The 16,387-nt window shown below is 42.6% G+C and overlaps 1 protein-coding gene and 1 long non-coding RNA gene across 2 annotated transcripts in view; one reads left to right on the forward strand and one right to left on the reverse strand.

The window, feature by feature from the left end:
• The window catches only part of LOC115402898 (uncharacterized), an 18,105-nt gene extending 7,750 nt beyond the window's left edge, over positions 1-10,355 (forward strand). Inside the window, exons 2-3 of the long non-coding RNA XR_003933172.1 lie at positions 2,943-2,946; positions 10,344-10,355. This is a non-coding gene — a long non-coding RNA (uncharacterized LOC115402898). The remainder of the gene's footprint in view (positions 1-2,942; positions 2,947-10,343) is intronic.
• acmsd (aminocarboxymuconate semialdehyde decarboxylase) lies at positions 1,214-6,996 on the reverse strand. The gene is made up of 10 exons (XM_030111537.1): positions 6,894-6,996; positions 4,635-4,679; positions 3,684-3,780; positions 3,549-3,598; positions 3,051-3,287; positions 2,824-2,917; positions 2,365-2,460; positions 2,001-2,173; positions 1,472-1,570; positions 1,214-1,282 (listed from the first exon to the last, which is right to left on the reverse strand). The coding sequence occupies exons 1-10, from the start codon at positions 6,948-6,950 to the stop codon at positions 1,220-1,222; spliced, it is 1,011 nt and encodes a 336-aa protein (XP_029967397.1). The 5' UTR covers positions 6,951-6,996; the 3' UTR covers positions 1,214-1,219.
• Positions 10,356-16,387: the final 6,032 nt, after the last annotated feature.

Genomic DNA, 16,387 nt, shown 5'->3' on the forward strand with positions numbered 1-16,387 from the left:
GTATTTCAAAGAAGTTATGAAGGTCAAAAAGCAGAGTGATTTCAGTCCTATATGTCTGATGTCATGTAGAAAGTCTTCCTCTCTCAAGGAAAAATGGGAAAATGAATTGAAAGAACAAATAACTGAAGAATTGTGGTTTAATATTTTTTAAAACACATGCACGTCCACTAGTTTCAGGACCTGGAGAGAATTCAACTGGAAGAATATGGTCAGATTTTTTTATTTATTCCAAAGATTTGGAATATGTGTGTGCTGACCACACACACATATTCTGGTCCTGCCAACATATGAAAGGATACTGGGACAAGATATGGAGGGGTTTACAAAAAAATAATAGGGGATGAGATACCTAAAACACCTGAGATACTATACTTGGGGAATCTCAATCGAGATATAATACAAAAAGAGAAAGAGAATCTCCTTAAAGTGATGCTATCAGTCAGTAAAAATGCACCGTAAAAAGATTTTTACAATGGAGAACTACAGGAGACCCAGTTTGAGGATAAATGGGAAGAGGACACCACCATCATCACTGGACCATAACGTCGTTAATATCAGGATAAGTCTTTAACTGTGTATGTTGCACCCTTACACTGCAATTGAAAAAAAATGGAGAAAAAAAAAGTCTGACCGTAACATTAAGTGTGTTGCAGGGATTTTGTTTTTTGTGAACAACAAGGGCTTTACTGTAAGGCACAAAAAATTCTTACTCAGATTTTGGGCTTGTTATTCTCTCTCTCTCTCTCTCTCTCTCTCTCTCTCTCTCTCTCTCTCTCTCTCTCTCTCATGAATACAGCTGAATGCAAGATGAATGTGTGGATCTGGATGTAATTCTAATAATAGGTACATATTACCTCAGAACTTTAATTTTCACAGAATGTCATGACTCAGAGACTCAGATCTACTGAATGTCTGACTTTGCTCTCCACCTTATTGTGTCTTTCAATAATATCTGATGATGAAACAAATGGACTGATCTTGCCTATATGTTTCAAACTGAAGTTGATTTCAGATATTTCCTTGAAAAATTATGTCAGATGATCTGCATTTTTGTCTGACGTCGATCACTACTCAAACAGAAAACCTTTATATTAGTTTTGATCTTTTTGGTTTCAAAACACATTATAATTTAGAGAATACTGAGTGAAATATACCACACTGGGAAAAATCAAAGTAGCCCACATCTGCATTGTCAGTTTGAGGCAACTGTATTCAAGTGTTACACAAACTTCTCTCTTTCCAGTCCCAGAAATTCCAGAGCATTTCCAGCAAGCAATTTGTCCTACAACACAGAAACACCAACATCATTCATTATACAAATTAGCATATTACATTATTTTCTGCCTCTTGCAGTGACTTCTATCACGAAGACTCCTCTCTGCTCATAAAACTCTACTTTCATCTGTCTCTACACATAATATCATCCAAGCATGACAGCTTAACTTTGCTAAAGAAGGTAAGGAACTGTCACCTTCAGAGATTCATCAAACTCCTCCATCGACTCGATCAGCGATCCAGGCTGCAGTTCACCCAGCGGGAAAGGATAATCTGTTCCCAGCATCACTTTATCCTGCAAGAGCAGCATGAGGATTCAGTGGTTATCAAGGACCACATGTTTGTGTGATGTTTTCACTCACTACACCTGAATCCAGCAATTTTTCTTAAATCTGTATCAACTCTGTTTGACTTCCAGTGAGAAGAAAGTTTTAGAAAAAGAGCAGGAATGAAGGAGGTTTGGAAATGTGAAAGAAAAGGGCCAAATGAGCCAATTAGGCACACCTGTGAATAAAACAGCAGTGAGGAGTAGCAGTGGAAAAGAATAAAAAACATCCTGTCGATCATATTCTTGACAGTTTACAAGATGTCTTTTAAAAATTGATAAACAGTGTTGTACAGCTAGATAAGTTTAGAAAGAGCCAGATGGATGGTGTGTGAGCTGATGGCTGAATTACAAATCCCCGGCGGCACGACAGTTGAACGAATGCTGAATGCAAACTCACTCTTCCAACAATGTCGATGAGCAGCTTGAGGGCCGTGGGATCGTGAACGAGGGAGTCGGTGTAGAAAGAGCCGAGGTATTTCCGTGGACTGATGTTGTTGTCAACTGCGCAGAGGTCTGGACGGACTTTGTGTCCATGTTCAATTCTGCCAACAGTGAAAGGGAAAGAGCCACCTGCAACAGGAAGAAGTAGGAAAACAGCAGCATCAGTGGCTTTTTGCAGGGTCAGCCCTAAAAGCTGCAGTACTTGACATTGCTGTCATTTTTAAAATGTTGATCACCCCCGTCTGATTTCAAAACTTTGCAAACTGTTGTGAATATAATACTGCCAGTGAAATATATAAGAAAGAAATCATCTCTTGTACCTCCATGAGCAAAGCAGACTTTCAGTTTGGGAAATTTCTCGAATATGCCTCCAAATATCATGGAGCAGATAGCCATGGTTGTCTCTGACGGCATGCCTTTGGAAGGGACAGGATAGCAGATGTTTCATTTTGATCCACACAACATATTAAAGTGGTGAACATGAATTCAAAAAACAAATAGAGCTTCATTGGTCATGACCGGCCATGATGCCAGGGAGAAATATGATGTGAAAACTAATATACCCAAAGAAAACTGAGGAGTGGTTGATTATTTCATGAATTGCTCCAGCAAGTAGACAGTTCATCATCAGGGTTGTATTTTGGCATGGGTATACGGATACCTGCTGGTTTTCTCCCCAGCAAAATGATGGATATTTCATGAGAATATTGTTTTTATTTGTAATTGACATGACCAGACTTGAAATTCAACGTCTCTGGTCGCCGCTTCGTCTCCCTCACCCACCAGCCAGGGCAGCCAATACTTAGCCATCCTCCCATCTGTCTGCATGTCCCACGGGTGAACAAATATGGAGCAGCCCAACTCCTCTGCTGCCTGTGTGAAAAACACATGATGCAAGATCAGTGTCTCTCAGTGCGTGACGTTGAAACTAGTGCAGAGAGCGAGGCGTGCATAAAAATGCAGCTGCTGTCACCAGCATCATTTTATTATCGTGTATGTGTCTCACAGCGTAAAACGGATGGAGCTCTGAAGCGTTAAGGTCCCAGTGATTGATATGCGACCCGATCTGCACTCCCGGGAAGCCGAGCTCCTTCACGCAGCGTCTCATCTCCAGTACAGCCAGATCGGGGGCCTGCATGGGCAGCGTGCCCAGACCCACAAACCTCTTGGGGTGGCTGCGCACCGTTTGGGCCAGATCATCGTTTAAAAGGACGCAGAGATCCAGTGTGTCATGGGGTTTGGCCTGTAATACCAAAGCAAAATGAGCTCTCATGGGTTTGGTAGTCAATTGACACCTGAGTACACATTTGTGCAGCTTTCCAGACAAGTACATCAGTCATTCTAACGGTATCACACAATACCTTTCTTCTGGGAGTCAGTACTGTTTAACGTTATCTGGGGTGCTGTGAGCTATTAAACCATGTGTGCTTTCAGGACATAAACTTACAGAAATAAAAAAGCAATACCCACACTGTTTTGGGTGAGATATGCTGTGTGCACTCACCCAATAACTGAACATCACAGGGACAGTTGATAGTGCTTGAACTGTGACACCTTAAAAGCAGAAGAAACAGAAGGACTGCTTGATCAATAAGTCAGGTGGAATAACAGTTTGTGTCCATTGTGTCTATGCAAGTACCGTATTGGTCCATGTCCCGTATACGAGCATCTGCATCCCAGCAGTTTTCCTGTATCACTCGGAACAGTTTCCCATCCTTCATCATGTCGGCTTCACCCTGAAATACGGCAGTGACATGATTCAGAACCTCAGTGAGATGTGAGGAAATGGATGCTGTGCTTTCACAACATATTCCAAAATCCTGAATTGGTTGTTATTGATTATTTTCAATGGCCTTTTTGTTTGGTTAATGTGTTTTTGTGTGTATGCACAGGTATAATTCAGGTATTTCAGATTACTCTCAAAGCATAAACACAAGCTTCTTTTGTTATATGAATTGATTTGATAGATTTGATTTTATGTGTCTTTATTCTCAAATGAATTGGCACCAGGTGCAGGATGAAGCCACATTTTTTAACATTTTGTTTCACTGACACACAATTAATTAACTACATTCTCCCTCAACACTAAATTGAATAAACTAAATATATAAATTTATGTGACATTTGGATTAAACATTTCAAGATGAAACCACATGGTGGCAGCAGACAGTTAATTCTCATACAAACATCCTCTGAGTGAATCGTTGCTGTGTTAAGAGAAGGCCCAGAGAATCCCCTCTTGATTGACAGTATCACATTAAGTAAACGATCACAGCTAGTCTTGCCATAAGTTTATTTTGCTATAATAAAACTCCTACAGCTATTCTCAGTTGTATGTACACAGAAGACTAAATAAAAGTTGCACTGTTTAAACAGCTGAGAAGCAGGTTTGTGTTTGAGGCGATGCAGCGGCCCCCCGCTGAGCTCTGCAGCTGCCCACGTAGGCAGGACCAGCCTGACTGGTCCGCAGGGTTCGACCCACCCCGGAAGAACCTGCTGCGAGTCCAGCAAGCCTTGCAGGGTTGCTTTGCCAGCACATATAACAACTATACTGTTCATATATATATAAAACAACAAAATTAAGACTCACCTTGCAGTGATGGTGAAGCTGAACAAACCCTTCATATCCATATCTCTAAAACATACAACATATAGATTAATTTTTCACCATTTTAAAGAAACACATATTTCAACACCTACAGTCCTGGCTTTTTGTTTTATACATTTGGTGTACAAAATCTTTGCGTGACTCCATGTCCCTCGCTTACTGCTAGAACAGAATTCATTGATTTTGCTGTCCCATCTGTGATGGTTCAGTTATCATCCTCCAGGACCCTCCACTGAATAACTGCAAGAGAATCCCTTTAGAGGCTGTTGACACTTTTGAATACAAATGAAGCTGGAAATGATGGACATGAGCAGCACAGCCGGCGCAGCCATGTTTCATATCCATGCAGATCAGCTGTGCTGTGTACTCAGTTGAAGCCACTGAGAATCTTCAGCTATTCAAAATGCAAGGCAGGTTTCGGACCCTTCTTGTAAGTGAGTCGCCGCATCTCCAAGCTGCCATTTCACTGAGAGCTGGCTTAAAATGGAACTTGTCAGAACCGGTTCGAGGGTGACAGGTGATGCCCGGCCAGATATGATATTCTGTTTGCTGGCCCGGCGAAGCACATCCAAGTAAATGGAGCCCATCCCCTCTGATTTAAATGCAAACTAATAATGCTGTGGTTTGGAACTGATCTATCAACACTACATGTAGTGTGCGTCTCTTTGGGTCATAAACACAAAACAAATGATGCATCACTTTTACAATTGAAAACAGAGTAAAGGAAGGCCTTTTACGTAATCACATTTCAACCACGTCAGAACCTGAGATCTGTTCATATCATTTTTGATATCTAAAGTGTAGTGATACACAATTTGTAATTAAAAATATATACATATATTAAGCAGAGAAATCTGATATTCCATACATTTAATTACATATCAGTATTATAGAACTAATGAAGTATAAAGTAAAACAGACATGAACCTTAAATACAAAAATATTGGTGTAATTTGTCAAATGTAATTCAAAGTAAAATGCAATGATTTACTGTTTTTATTTTCCTAAAAACAAACATCAAACCAGATGTTGAAACTTAGAGATTGAGATTGAACCTGAGTATTAAAAATATATATATATTTTTTTTAAAAAAAGAAGTCATTATCCTCTGTCAAAAAAAAACAAAGACTTTGAAAGTTTGCAAACTACAATGAATGCCAGAATATACTGAAATCCCTTTGAATATAGAATTTACAATGCAATCCTGAAATTTAAGCGGAAAGTCGCATGAAAGCGCAAAAAAAAAAAAAAGGATTTGCCACCTCTAACCATACTTTAAAATGGACTGAAGCAAAATGTTAAACTGTACTTCATTCACATACATGTAAATTTAAAATACTTAGTGGAAACAGTAGATGCTGTATTTTGAACACTAAAGCAGACATAGCACATGGGTGCTATAAGCCCACTTATAATCAAATTCAACATCTGTGATTGTAGTGGGCAGCTCACACATTTGAAAAGCACACAAGTCAGGAGTTAAGTCAAGAGGTTTTGGTTGACTTATGCTTCCATTTTGCCAAAATTGCTTCTAGGGAAGTGCATTTCATAAAGGCTTAACCATATATTGCATCCATCGCAACAGTATTTCTCACATGGGAACAGTCCGGATGATGAATTTGTTGTGTGCTATCACCCCTTCCACCAACAGGAAATAGAGTAAAATGAAAACGAAAGACCATTGAGAAAGTTTGATTCTAAATCAGTCAGGAATGGGTCAACGTTCATCTCAAAAGTCTTGAGTAAACCCAAAGTTTTTCATGTCTTGGTGAGGATAATATGAATATAAGTTTATGAGATTTTCATATAATTGCATCCTGCTTTGATCTGCATTTTGCACCTCTTTTTGTGTAATCGGAGGTGTGTATGATGATGTCAGGCAGTGAACCACGCCTCCAGTCAAGCCATAAATGTGGGAAATCATTAGCTCGGGCCTGCGTTACTCAGTGACAAAGACATAGGGGGCAGGAACAGATAAACCAAGGCCAATGGTTATTGATTAAAGTTTAACCATCCATGGAGTGCACAGTTTTATGGAGTGAGCTGCTAAAAGTCCTTACTGACATGCCAAAGGGATAAAGAACCTAGTTTAAAAACAAAATAACATCATTATTTAGTCTTGATTTCCAGGTGTTCACAGTGATACTGAATCAAAGAGTGAAATGTGATCTTGTGGAGAGTTTACCTATTTCTGTGCTTCACAGAGTTGATCTTTAGAGAGACTGTATCTGCGGTGCCTACCTGTTTCAAGTCGGGCCATTCCCTTGGTAAAATGTGATTGTGAATATCCACCTTCATCTTTGTGACTGTTCCCTGGAAAGTGTGGTTGTGTGCTGTCAGAGATATTCTGCAGTGAGTAAATCCACTCTCAACCCAACCCTCAGCAAAAAAAAAAAAATCAGTGACCGGCAGGTGAATGGCTGCTGCTGCTGGGACACCCTCCAACTTCATTACATAATCCCTCAGGCACAAACCCAAAGCATCAGTCTGGGGAGGGAGAGCAAAGGCTCTGAGCTTTGTTTTTGTAGTTTACTACCAAAACACAGCAGTGACGCCAACAGAATGCCTTACTAGAAAACCATGCTCTATGCTGAGTCAGGTTTACTCCCAGTAGTGTTGTTGAGGCTCAATGTGACTGCTGCAATTTGTGTTGGGAATAATAAAACAGGACTTCAGCAGTGAAGTGACATTCAAGCGACCGAAACCAGCAGTCTTACAAGAACAAGAGTTCACCTTTTATGGGACATCTGCTGTTCTGTTGCGGTTTTTTCTTGTCAAGATTTTTTCATTGATTCACTTTCTTTGAAGAAGCCATCAACTAGATTATAAAGCATCTTCTTGTAATTATTGTAGCGTCAACTGAACAGAATAAAAATCAGTCATCAGCGTTTGATAAAAGCATGATGTTGATAGTTACAGACACATCAACACAGGCATAAATGAGGCTTTAAACCTGTCATATTGGACTTATTTTGTTATTAACAATCAATGCTAGGGGTGTGATGAGACTCTCAGCTCATGAGACACAATATTGGGTTCAAGATCATGAGATGAGAAGAGATTTCCACTTTGCTTTAAAGAAAACTAAAATAACAAAATATATGACTGGAAAAACAGACTTTTTGTATTTAACATTCACAAAAAAAGTACATTTTGTGCACAAGTCTAATGAGGAGACACCCTAAAATCCAAGTTGTCCCCTGGAGACAGGTGTCTCTTTTTAGAGAGGCAATACTAAGAGGACTAAATGGAGGACGTGTTGAAAACAAAAGAGATGGAGCTCATTGCTGAAAAGGAACGGTCAAAAATAGCAGTGGAAACATGCAACAAGCTGCTCAGTAACTATAGGAAGAGTGTGATTGCTGGAGTAGCGAATGAAGACTTTTCTATTGACTATTGAGAAGGCTGAGAATAATTCTGAATATGCCACTTTTTGTTAAAATGCAAATACAAGTAGATGGTTGTATCCACCATGGTTCTTTTTAGATATCATCTTATTGATTTTTGGAAAATGCCTGTATCATTTCTGATTTAAAAAAAAAAAAAAAACTTTCTGGCTGAATAAAAGTAACTTTGAGCCAAAATTTGTTTGCAATATGAATAATTTGGGGCATCAGTGTGTCTGCAACCACAGGACATCATAGAGGGGCATAGAACGCATCAGAACTTGTTAAAGGTGCCACGTACTCGGTTCAAGACCAGAGGAGCCTGATCATTCCAGGCCGTTGCTCCCAGGCTCTGGAATGATCTCCCGCTCTCTCTTCGCGCAGTTACATCTGTCGACACTTTTAAATCACAACTTAAAACCTTTCTGTTTGCTCAAGCATTTGCTTAGTTTCCGGGCCAGATTTGATCTGTTTTTGACTATTTATCTATCTGACTATTTATTTGTATGTAATTGTTGCTTTTATTGTTGTTTATTGTGTTGTGAAGCACTTTGTGGCTTTTTACCTGTGAAAGGTGCTATATAAATAAAAATTACTTACTTACTTACTTACGAGAGAGCGACTCAAAACGATGAAGTTCATATGCCAGGCCTATAGGTGGCGCTGTAGCCCTGGCACAGAAATACACCAAATACACCAAAACGGCGAAGAAGACGCAGAGCGGAGCTTCGCACTCCGCTTTGCTCTGTGAAGATGTTGCTTTACGAAAATCAGGAGCTTCTGCAGGAGACTGGGAGACGAACTTAAAATTTGTATTTTGACCACATTTTCGCTGTTTTCCTGTCCGCTTAAACTGGAATTTGCCAAAAAAAAAAAAAAAACTAGTTCGTTGTCCACGTTTGGCAAAGGTGCCCACTCCGGTGTATGTTCAGTCTCTGACAGCTAAGCTTCTGACAAGTGAAGGCCTTTGTATGCTTCTGCGTCGCAGCGGACAGACCCTACGCTAGAGCTTGACGCGCACCTCCCAAAACGTGAACGTCGAGGGCTGTGATTGGTCCGCTCAGACCGTAGTTTCCAGGTCTTCACGTAATATCCGGTTTATCGAAGTTGCTCCAAAACAAGACCGCCATTTTCTGACGTCCTGTGTAAAAAAATGGCGGCAAGAAGTGGAGACCCAGGCGGCCAAAAACTTCCACCCTATTTCCATCTTCTGTCCTGGCTAGCACCGCATGTGAAACACAGGGAAACAGAGTCGAACTACAAGGAAAAAGTATGTGTTGTTGTGCTTATGCTGAGATACATGTTGTATAGATTATTGTTTGTTATCGTACACGTCAACTAATAAAGCCTTCCCTTTGCCATTAAAACCAGTCCTGTTCAGCCGAGAGCGACACGGCCTCCTCTTCATCGGCGTCATTGTCCTCCCGGTCGTCCTCGCCACAGCTGCCGGCTCCCTCTGCTTCTCCGGCTCCGACAGCGTCTCCTTCTCCAACAGCGTCTCCTGCAGTGCCTGCTCGTCCTCTTCCTCTGGAGTCCCCCGTTCCTCGGTGCAAAAGAAAAAGGGAACAACAACAGGACGACTTGATACTGCGGCAGATAGCAACCCTGGAGGAACACAGGATGGAGCTGCATCAGAGGCTTGTGGAAGGGGAGGACGAGTGCTCGAGGTTCGGGCGAACGGTGGCCGACCTTTTACGTAGAGTGCCCGAGGACGAAAGGCCAGAACTCATGTTTCGCATGTACAGTCTGATACATGAGAGGAAGCTGTAGTTTTTAAAGGTCTGAAGAAGTCCACTGGACTTTTTCGTGTAAATGGTGTTTTGTTTTGCATGGTTTGTGTGCACTTTACTTTTAACTTGTTCTGTGTGAGGTTTGCTGTGAATAATAAAATCGTAAAAACAACCAAGACTATGTTTTTTACTTATAATGTAAAGTCTGGGTGACCATGAACACATTACAAATGTTTTGATAACAACTAGTGTTATGTATGACATGTTTTGTGGGAGTTCAGTAACTAAAAACACATTAAATCAGCCCACACTGCGTCCTTATTCCCCCCCAAAAAATGCTACTTTCTGTTGCTGTATGCAGTCTGGGTGACCATGAAGCTATGTTGAATTATGCTAACCACATTAAATCAGAAATGTACAAATACGCACATTTCACATTACATGAACAATAAAGCACAAACTTGGAATGATTTTTGATGATTTTTATTTTCAAAATGACAGTTTACACAGGATTAATCATGCCTCTGCACACCATCTCAGCTTGCCATTGCACGGGTCCTTGCGGTGACTGAAAGAAAGCCATCAGGTCATTTCGCACAGCCAAGGCAGCTCTGGTGGAACGGGCCCTGGACATGTGTGCTGGATCCACTGGTTCAAGAAGGTTGGAGTCATTGGCCACGACATTTCTCCACTCGCCAGGCTGCACTGACCCAGAACTGTCAGTGTCCACAAAGTTTGGTGGGATGTATCGGCTGTTTGGGGTGCTCACTTCAGTGGTAACTGTGAGGTAGTTGTGTAGGACCACACAAGCTTTGACAGCATCCACTGTTTTTTCAGGCAGGAAATCGATTGGTCTCCCAAGAATTCTCCACCGTGCAGCCAGGATCCCGAATGTATTTTCAATAACCCTCCTGGCCCTGGAGTGGCGGTAGATGTACACTTGTTTCTCCATGCTCAAGCGTGTTCCTCTGTAGGAAAGCACAAATAATTATTACACAATAGGAACAGTTTATGATACGTATGTGTGCGCAAAAACATAGTTATTAAAACAAACCTGGAAAGGGTTGCATCATGTTGCAGTGCAGGGGAAAGGCAGCATCAACAACAATGATGTGAGGGATTTGGACTGCAGTCCCTGGAGGAGTAGCTGGTGAGGGCAGGCTGAGTTTGTTGTCCAGCAGCACAGACCCAAACTGGCTCTCCTTGAAAATTCCACCATCACTCTCTCTTCCATATCCTCCTACGTCCACCATTGTGAAACGGTATCTGTAAAAACATAACTTTTTCGTTACTGCATGTTCCTAGTGTGGTTATTGCACAACATGGACTCATATCTGACGAATAAGTGTTAAAATATTTTGCTACCATACCTTGCATCACATGTTGCCATCAACACAATGGAGTAGGTCCCTTTGTAGTTGAAGAAGTCACTTCCAGCATGTGGCGGTGCTTTGATGGTAACATGTTTACCATTGAGGCTTCCAACGCAGTTTGGGAAGTTCCACAGCTGCCAGTAATCTGCTGCAATGGCTTCCCACTGGCTCGTTGGTGGGACACAGCAGAAACTCGGGCTGAAGGGCTGTCCACAGCGCTTTGCAGACCTCGGACAAAACTTTGGATACTGTGCTCGATGCCAGTTTGTAGCTCGCCGCCACAGCTTGCTGGCTTCCACCCAAGGCTAAAATTCTCAAAGTCACTGCCAGTTTCTGGGAAGCATCAACTGGCATACTATGTGTACTCTGGTGCGTTATTAATGGCTTTATACAGCGAAGAAGGTCGTCAGAATGGTCTGCTGACATTCGAAAATAACTAAAGTGCATTTCCTCATCGACACTCCTCAGTGGGCGAACCAGAGTGGTAAATTCCCCCATTCTCGTCCTCGACTTGTTTAATGGTTGGACAGACCACCTCCGCAAACGTCTCCTGCGTCGCCTGCGCAACAACAATTGGAGTAACGTTGTCTGTTGTTCCACATTGATGAGCTCCAGCTCCAAACACAACTACTCTGTCGCCATTGTTGCCTCTGACTGACCGGAAGAGAAACAACAGACCCGCGAAGAGCCACCCACAAATAAAGAAAGACACAGTCACGCCCGCCTAGCAGCTTGGTGGTGAAATCGCAGAGGAGGGCATTCCCTTGACGCAGAAGCAAGATATGCTCAGTGATGGCGTAGGGTTGCTGGAGTGGGTACGGCGTCGCCGTGACGGAGAACCGTAAATCAGGCAGTAATATATTTTATAATAAATATTATGATTTTAACTCGCGAGATCTCATGAGATCTCGTGGCACGAGATCTTGTCACACCCCATTAATGCCACACTTATAACAAAAGACACCAGTCAAGTGTTAATTTAAAATTTAATCAGTCATGAGGGTAAAATCCTTCATCAAATAGCAAGATCTTAAACTGCAGCTGCCAAAGAAGCTGACAAGAATTCAACATTTTTAGGCAGAAACCTTTTAAAATTATGATATTTGATAATTTTCTTCATAAAACGGGGACATTTTATGGACATTTTATGTCCACTTTTTATAACCACTTGTTCACTTTCTCATAGGGGGAGGAGCAGTTTAAAATGTTCCGCAACTGTTGATTGGGCGCTGCTCATGTCTGTCAGTCTGGGGCTGTTGAAACCCAGAGCCAATCGTGTCAGTTCTAGCCGCTGGCGTAACTGCAGAGCGACAGCAAAACCAGGAAGAAGAAGAAGCATTGCTGTGTTTACTTCTTTCGCAATGGCGCCGGACCATTATTGCCGTTTGTGTAAAATAACATGAGGGAAAGTGGACCCTGCGTTTATGCACACTCCACAGATATGTTTGTGTGAGTGTGTGCGCGCGCAGTCGCTTAGTGCGCGTCATCGTCTAACTGTCCCTCCCTGTCCTGTGATTGGGTCCCGGACTTAGGGACAAATTCTCCTCTTGGTCGCCAGACTGCCCTGCAAATTGAAATGAAATGAGGGCGCAGGCAGGATGGGAATTCATGGAAAAATAGCACATTTTTAATTTTTTAACTGGTATTTTAAAAAACTGTTTAAGTTTTATGAGTTATATCCTTTTGTTTTTAACAGATAATTGGTGAAATTTCACTGAAATAAAAGTTTTGTTTTTTTTTTAAAATTCTATTATTTTCAGAAAATACAGCTGGATTTAGACTGGGGACGCAAAAGGCACCGCATTTAAAGAATGACCCACGTGTGAAATACGCTCATGCTAAGTTCCAGGCTGATGCTAAATTACAGGCACCACCAACTGAGGCTGAACATTAGCGCAGATTACAGAACTACAAGCAGGCTGGGGCTCAGAATTAATGACTTTAATCGATGTATGTTGCCGCCCTCTAGTGATTAATTAATGAATCATACCATTGCCTTAAAACGCAAATGTTAGGCTCTTTAGTATCAGTAATGCTGTACTTTTAAGGGATGAGTATTCATCAATTAAAAAGATTTTTTTTTTTCTGCATAAAGATGATTTGTGCAGAGATTAGAAGAAGTAATTCAAAGGACAAACAGTAAAAGTGTTGGTTAATTCGGGGCAGATGTCAGAGTGTTCTGCAGTGTTTCTCTGGGAATTAGATACCGAGTTATGAAGGGAGGAGAGAGGGAGGACAGGGAGGAGGGGGTGAAAACTTGCCGGCACCGCCTTCCAGAATCTCAGCCTCTCTCATAGAGAGGATTTTTACTAATTGGAGAAGAGCTGGGGAACTTGGAGTGGATTTAAAACCGATTCAGTCTACAGCTGTGATGGTTCTTGCTGATCCAGTGGATTCTCAGTTCTGACCCGAGACCTGAAGGAACCACCGATCAGCTGATCAAGATCCACATTCTCCACTATGAAGACACACGTCTGTTTTATTGAAAATAAAAAGAATAAAATCAAAGAAATCCATCAGCTGGTCAGTCAGTAAATACCTGCTGGAAGAGTCTAGAATCCAGTCACCCCTGACTTGAACTCCGGCCTCACATCGGTTTCCGACCCTGTTTACACCAAAAACATTTTCAAGTGAAAACGCAAGACTTTCCGCAACGGTGCAACGCACCTTTTTTGACAGCTGCTCCCAAAGTGGAACTTCTCAAACAGTCTGTCTCCATGGGAACGAGGAAAAACTACACTTTGTGGCAACGTTTGGACGGAGATGATAACGGCTAGCCACGTCGTTTTCAGCGTTTCCGTGTAAACATCAAACTTTCCTGAAACAAATAAGCTAAAACTTTGCGTTTTCACCTGAATCGTCATCGTGTAAACGGGATCTTCCTCTCTTGGTTCTCAGAAATGGACAGTCTGTCAATCAAAAGACGTTTCCTGATTCGTTGCTCCTGACTGAAGGTGTTTTAGTCTCGTCAGATCAGACTGAACATTTCGGACTCTGGTTCTGTCTCCGTCTCTTCGTGCTGGTTTGTGCTTGAACGGTGACCGAGCTGCCGCTCCTCAGTGTGTGTGTGTGTGTGTGTGTGTGTGTGTGTGTGTGTGTGTGTTTGCGTGTGTGTGTGTGTGTGCGTGTGCATTGAGGACATGTGCAAATAAAAAATAAAAAAAGAACATTATAAATTGACCAAGACTGCAGGATATATTGTCCAGAGTTGTTGCTCATATTCTACGTATACAGTTGTCCACTTGTCCTCAAAAACACACCTCAGCCTTTAAAACGCTGATTCCGTCGACCTGCTGGTGGATTCGCGGACTTCTGGGAGCAGCTCTAGTTTCTGTCAGACTCGATCTGTTTCTGTTTTTCCTTTAAGGAATATCTAAACGGCACTTTCCTATCGTCATAGCATCCAATCGACAGCCTCGCCTCAACTTTTTTACCTTTTGGTGCAGTACTGAACGCTACGGAGGACGGCAGTTTCTCACCCGAGGTGTTGGGGAGGGGAAGCAGGAGAAAATGAGATTTTTTTTTCTACATGCGCTCCTTGAGATTTGAGGATTTTTAGACAAGACTCCACCTTAATTACCAAGTCTGCAGATTTTCTTCCAGTGGCACACTGGTTTGTAGTTTCACTCGTCTGTGCTTCCAAGGTGAACCACTGACTGGGTGGGTGGGGGGGCAGAGTGGGCGGGCCTGACTGTTGTGAGATATGGCGGTGTGTTCAGGTGCTCAGCCTCTGGCTCTCACAAGTAAATTCGCACATATTACGAAAGTCCATAATGGCCTCTTTTCCACCAAACTGGTTCCCGGGCCGAACCGGGGCCTGGGGCCCAACTGGTTCAAATCCAGGGCCTGAAAAACCCTGATTTGGTTTTCCACTGCACTGCAGCCACAGAGGGGGAGGTGGAGGCGGATTCCGCCAGACCTTTTCAGTCCGGGCGCCCGCCCGCCCTAAATTCTGCAGCGTGCAGACAACGAACAGGAGAAAAAAAAAAAATAAGAATAATAATAATTGCAACGCCACCAACGACACCAGCATTTTTTGGGGGAGAATTTGAAAGTAATGACATAATACGCTGCTCGGGCTGCTTAGGTTTCATTTTGTCCGCCATTACTCCGCCAGATGCTTAGTGAGCAACAACTGAGCAGGAGCTTCCAGAAAGTAAGAAAAGACTGGCTTCTAGCACTGCCACAGCTCCAGCACAGACTCCACCAGGTAAAAGAAACTTAAATCTTACTTGAGCATTACTAAAGGAGCGAGGAAGAAGTCCCCCTCTTCCGTGCACTCGAGCCACAGGGACAAGTTTTTCACTAAGCTGCATTACGCCCAAGGCCTGCAGGGGGCGCTGTTTCGCATAAAACGTGCAAACTCCTTAAGGCACCTTTAAAGGGGCTGTATCATGCTTTTTTAGCTAGTCCAAACCCTAGAAATGGCATTAACATGGTATTAGTTTATTTTTGGCGCTAAGGAAAAGTAATTTTGTGTGAAATAAAAGATTTTCTGGGGATAATTCTGAAACCCGGAAGAGAAAACGCTCAGTTTCACTGAAAATCCCGCCTCTCCCCCTGTGGACTTTGACTGACAGCGAACTTCAGCCAATCAGCGCTTCAAAACAAATACGCTAGCTAGCTTTAGCTCTTTAGCTCTAGCTTCTCCACACGCAAAAACGTCTTTTCCTGTGAGAAACTCACCAAGCGCAGACCCTTCAGACTCTTGCTCTTGCTTGACTGTTGCTTTCAGACGATGGTCAAAGTTTATCCTCGAAATCGGAGTTACAAAAAGCAGCAAAGCTGATTGCCGAGGGCCTGCGGGAGGGGGGCTCAGGGGAGCCATCTTCACAGTGTGACGTGAACGTGGGAAAACAGAGCGTTTTCACGGGTGCGGGAGGGGCTGCCTCTCTGAGCCGCACAAACAGGAGGAAAGCTTAAACACGCGGGCACAAAGGAAAAAAAACGCTTTGGGGGTGTTTTCGGTGAGTGCATAACTACATAACAAGGTTAAAACATACAAAAAGTGAATTTTGCATGATACAGCCCCTTTAAGGGGTTCCAGCTAACCTGCCTCCACCAGACAAGGTGTTTGCAGCCAGCCTGCGCTGCTGACTCTCCCCAGAGGGAGTTGCTTCGCTACGGATGCTCTGGAGATAAAGCCTACCTCTCTCTCTCTCTCTCTCTCACTCTCTCTCTCTCTCTCTCTCTCTCTCTCTCTCTCTCTCTCTCTCTCTCTCTCTCTCTCTCTCTCTCTCTCTCTC

The sequence above is a fragment of the Salarias fasciatus genome, chromosome 16 (genome assembly GCF_902148845.1).
Source record: "Salarias fasciatus chromosome 16, fSalaFa1.1, whole genome shotgun sequence".
NCBI lineage: Eukaryota > Metazoa > Chordata > Actinopteri > Blenniiformes > Blenniidae > Salarias > Salarias fasciatus.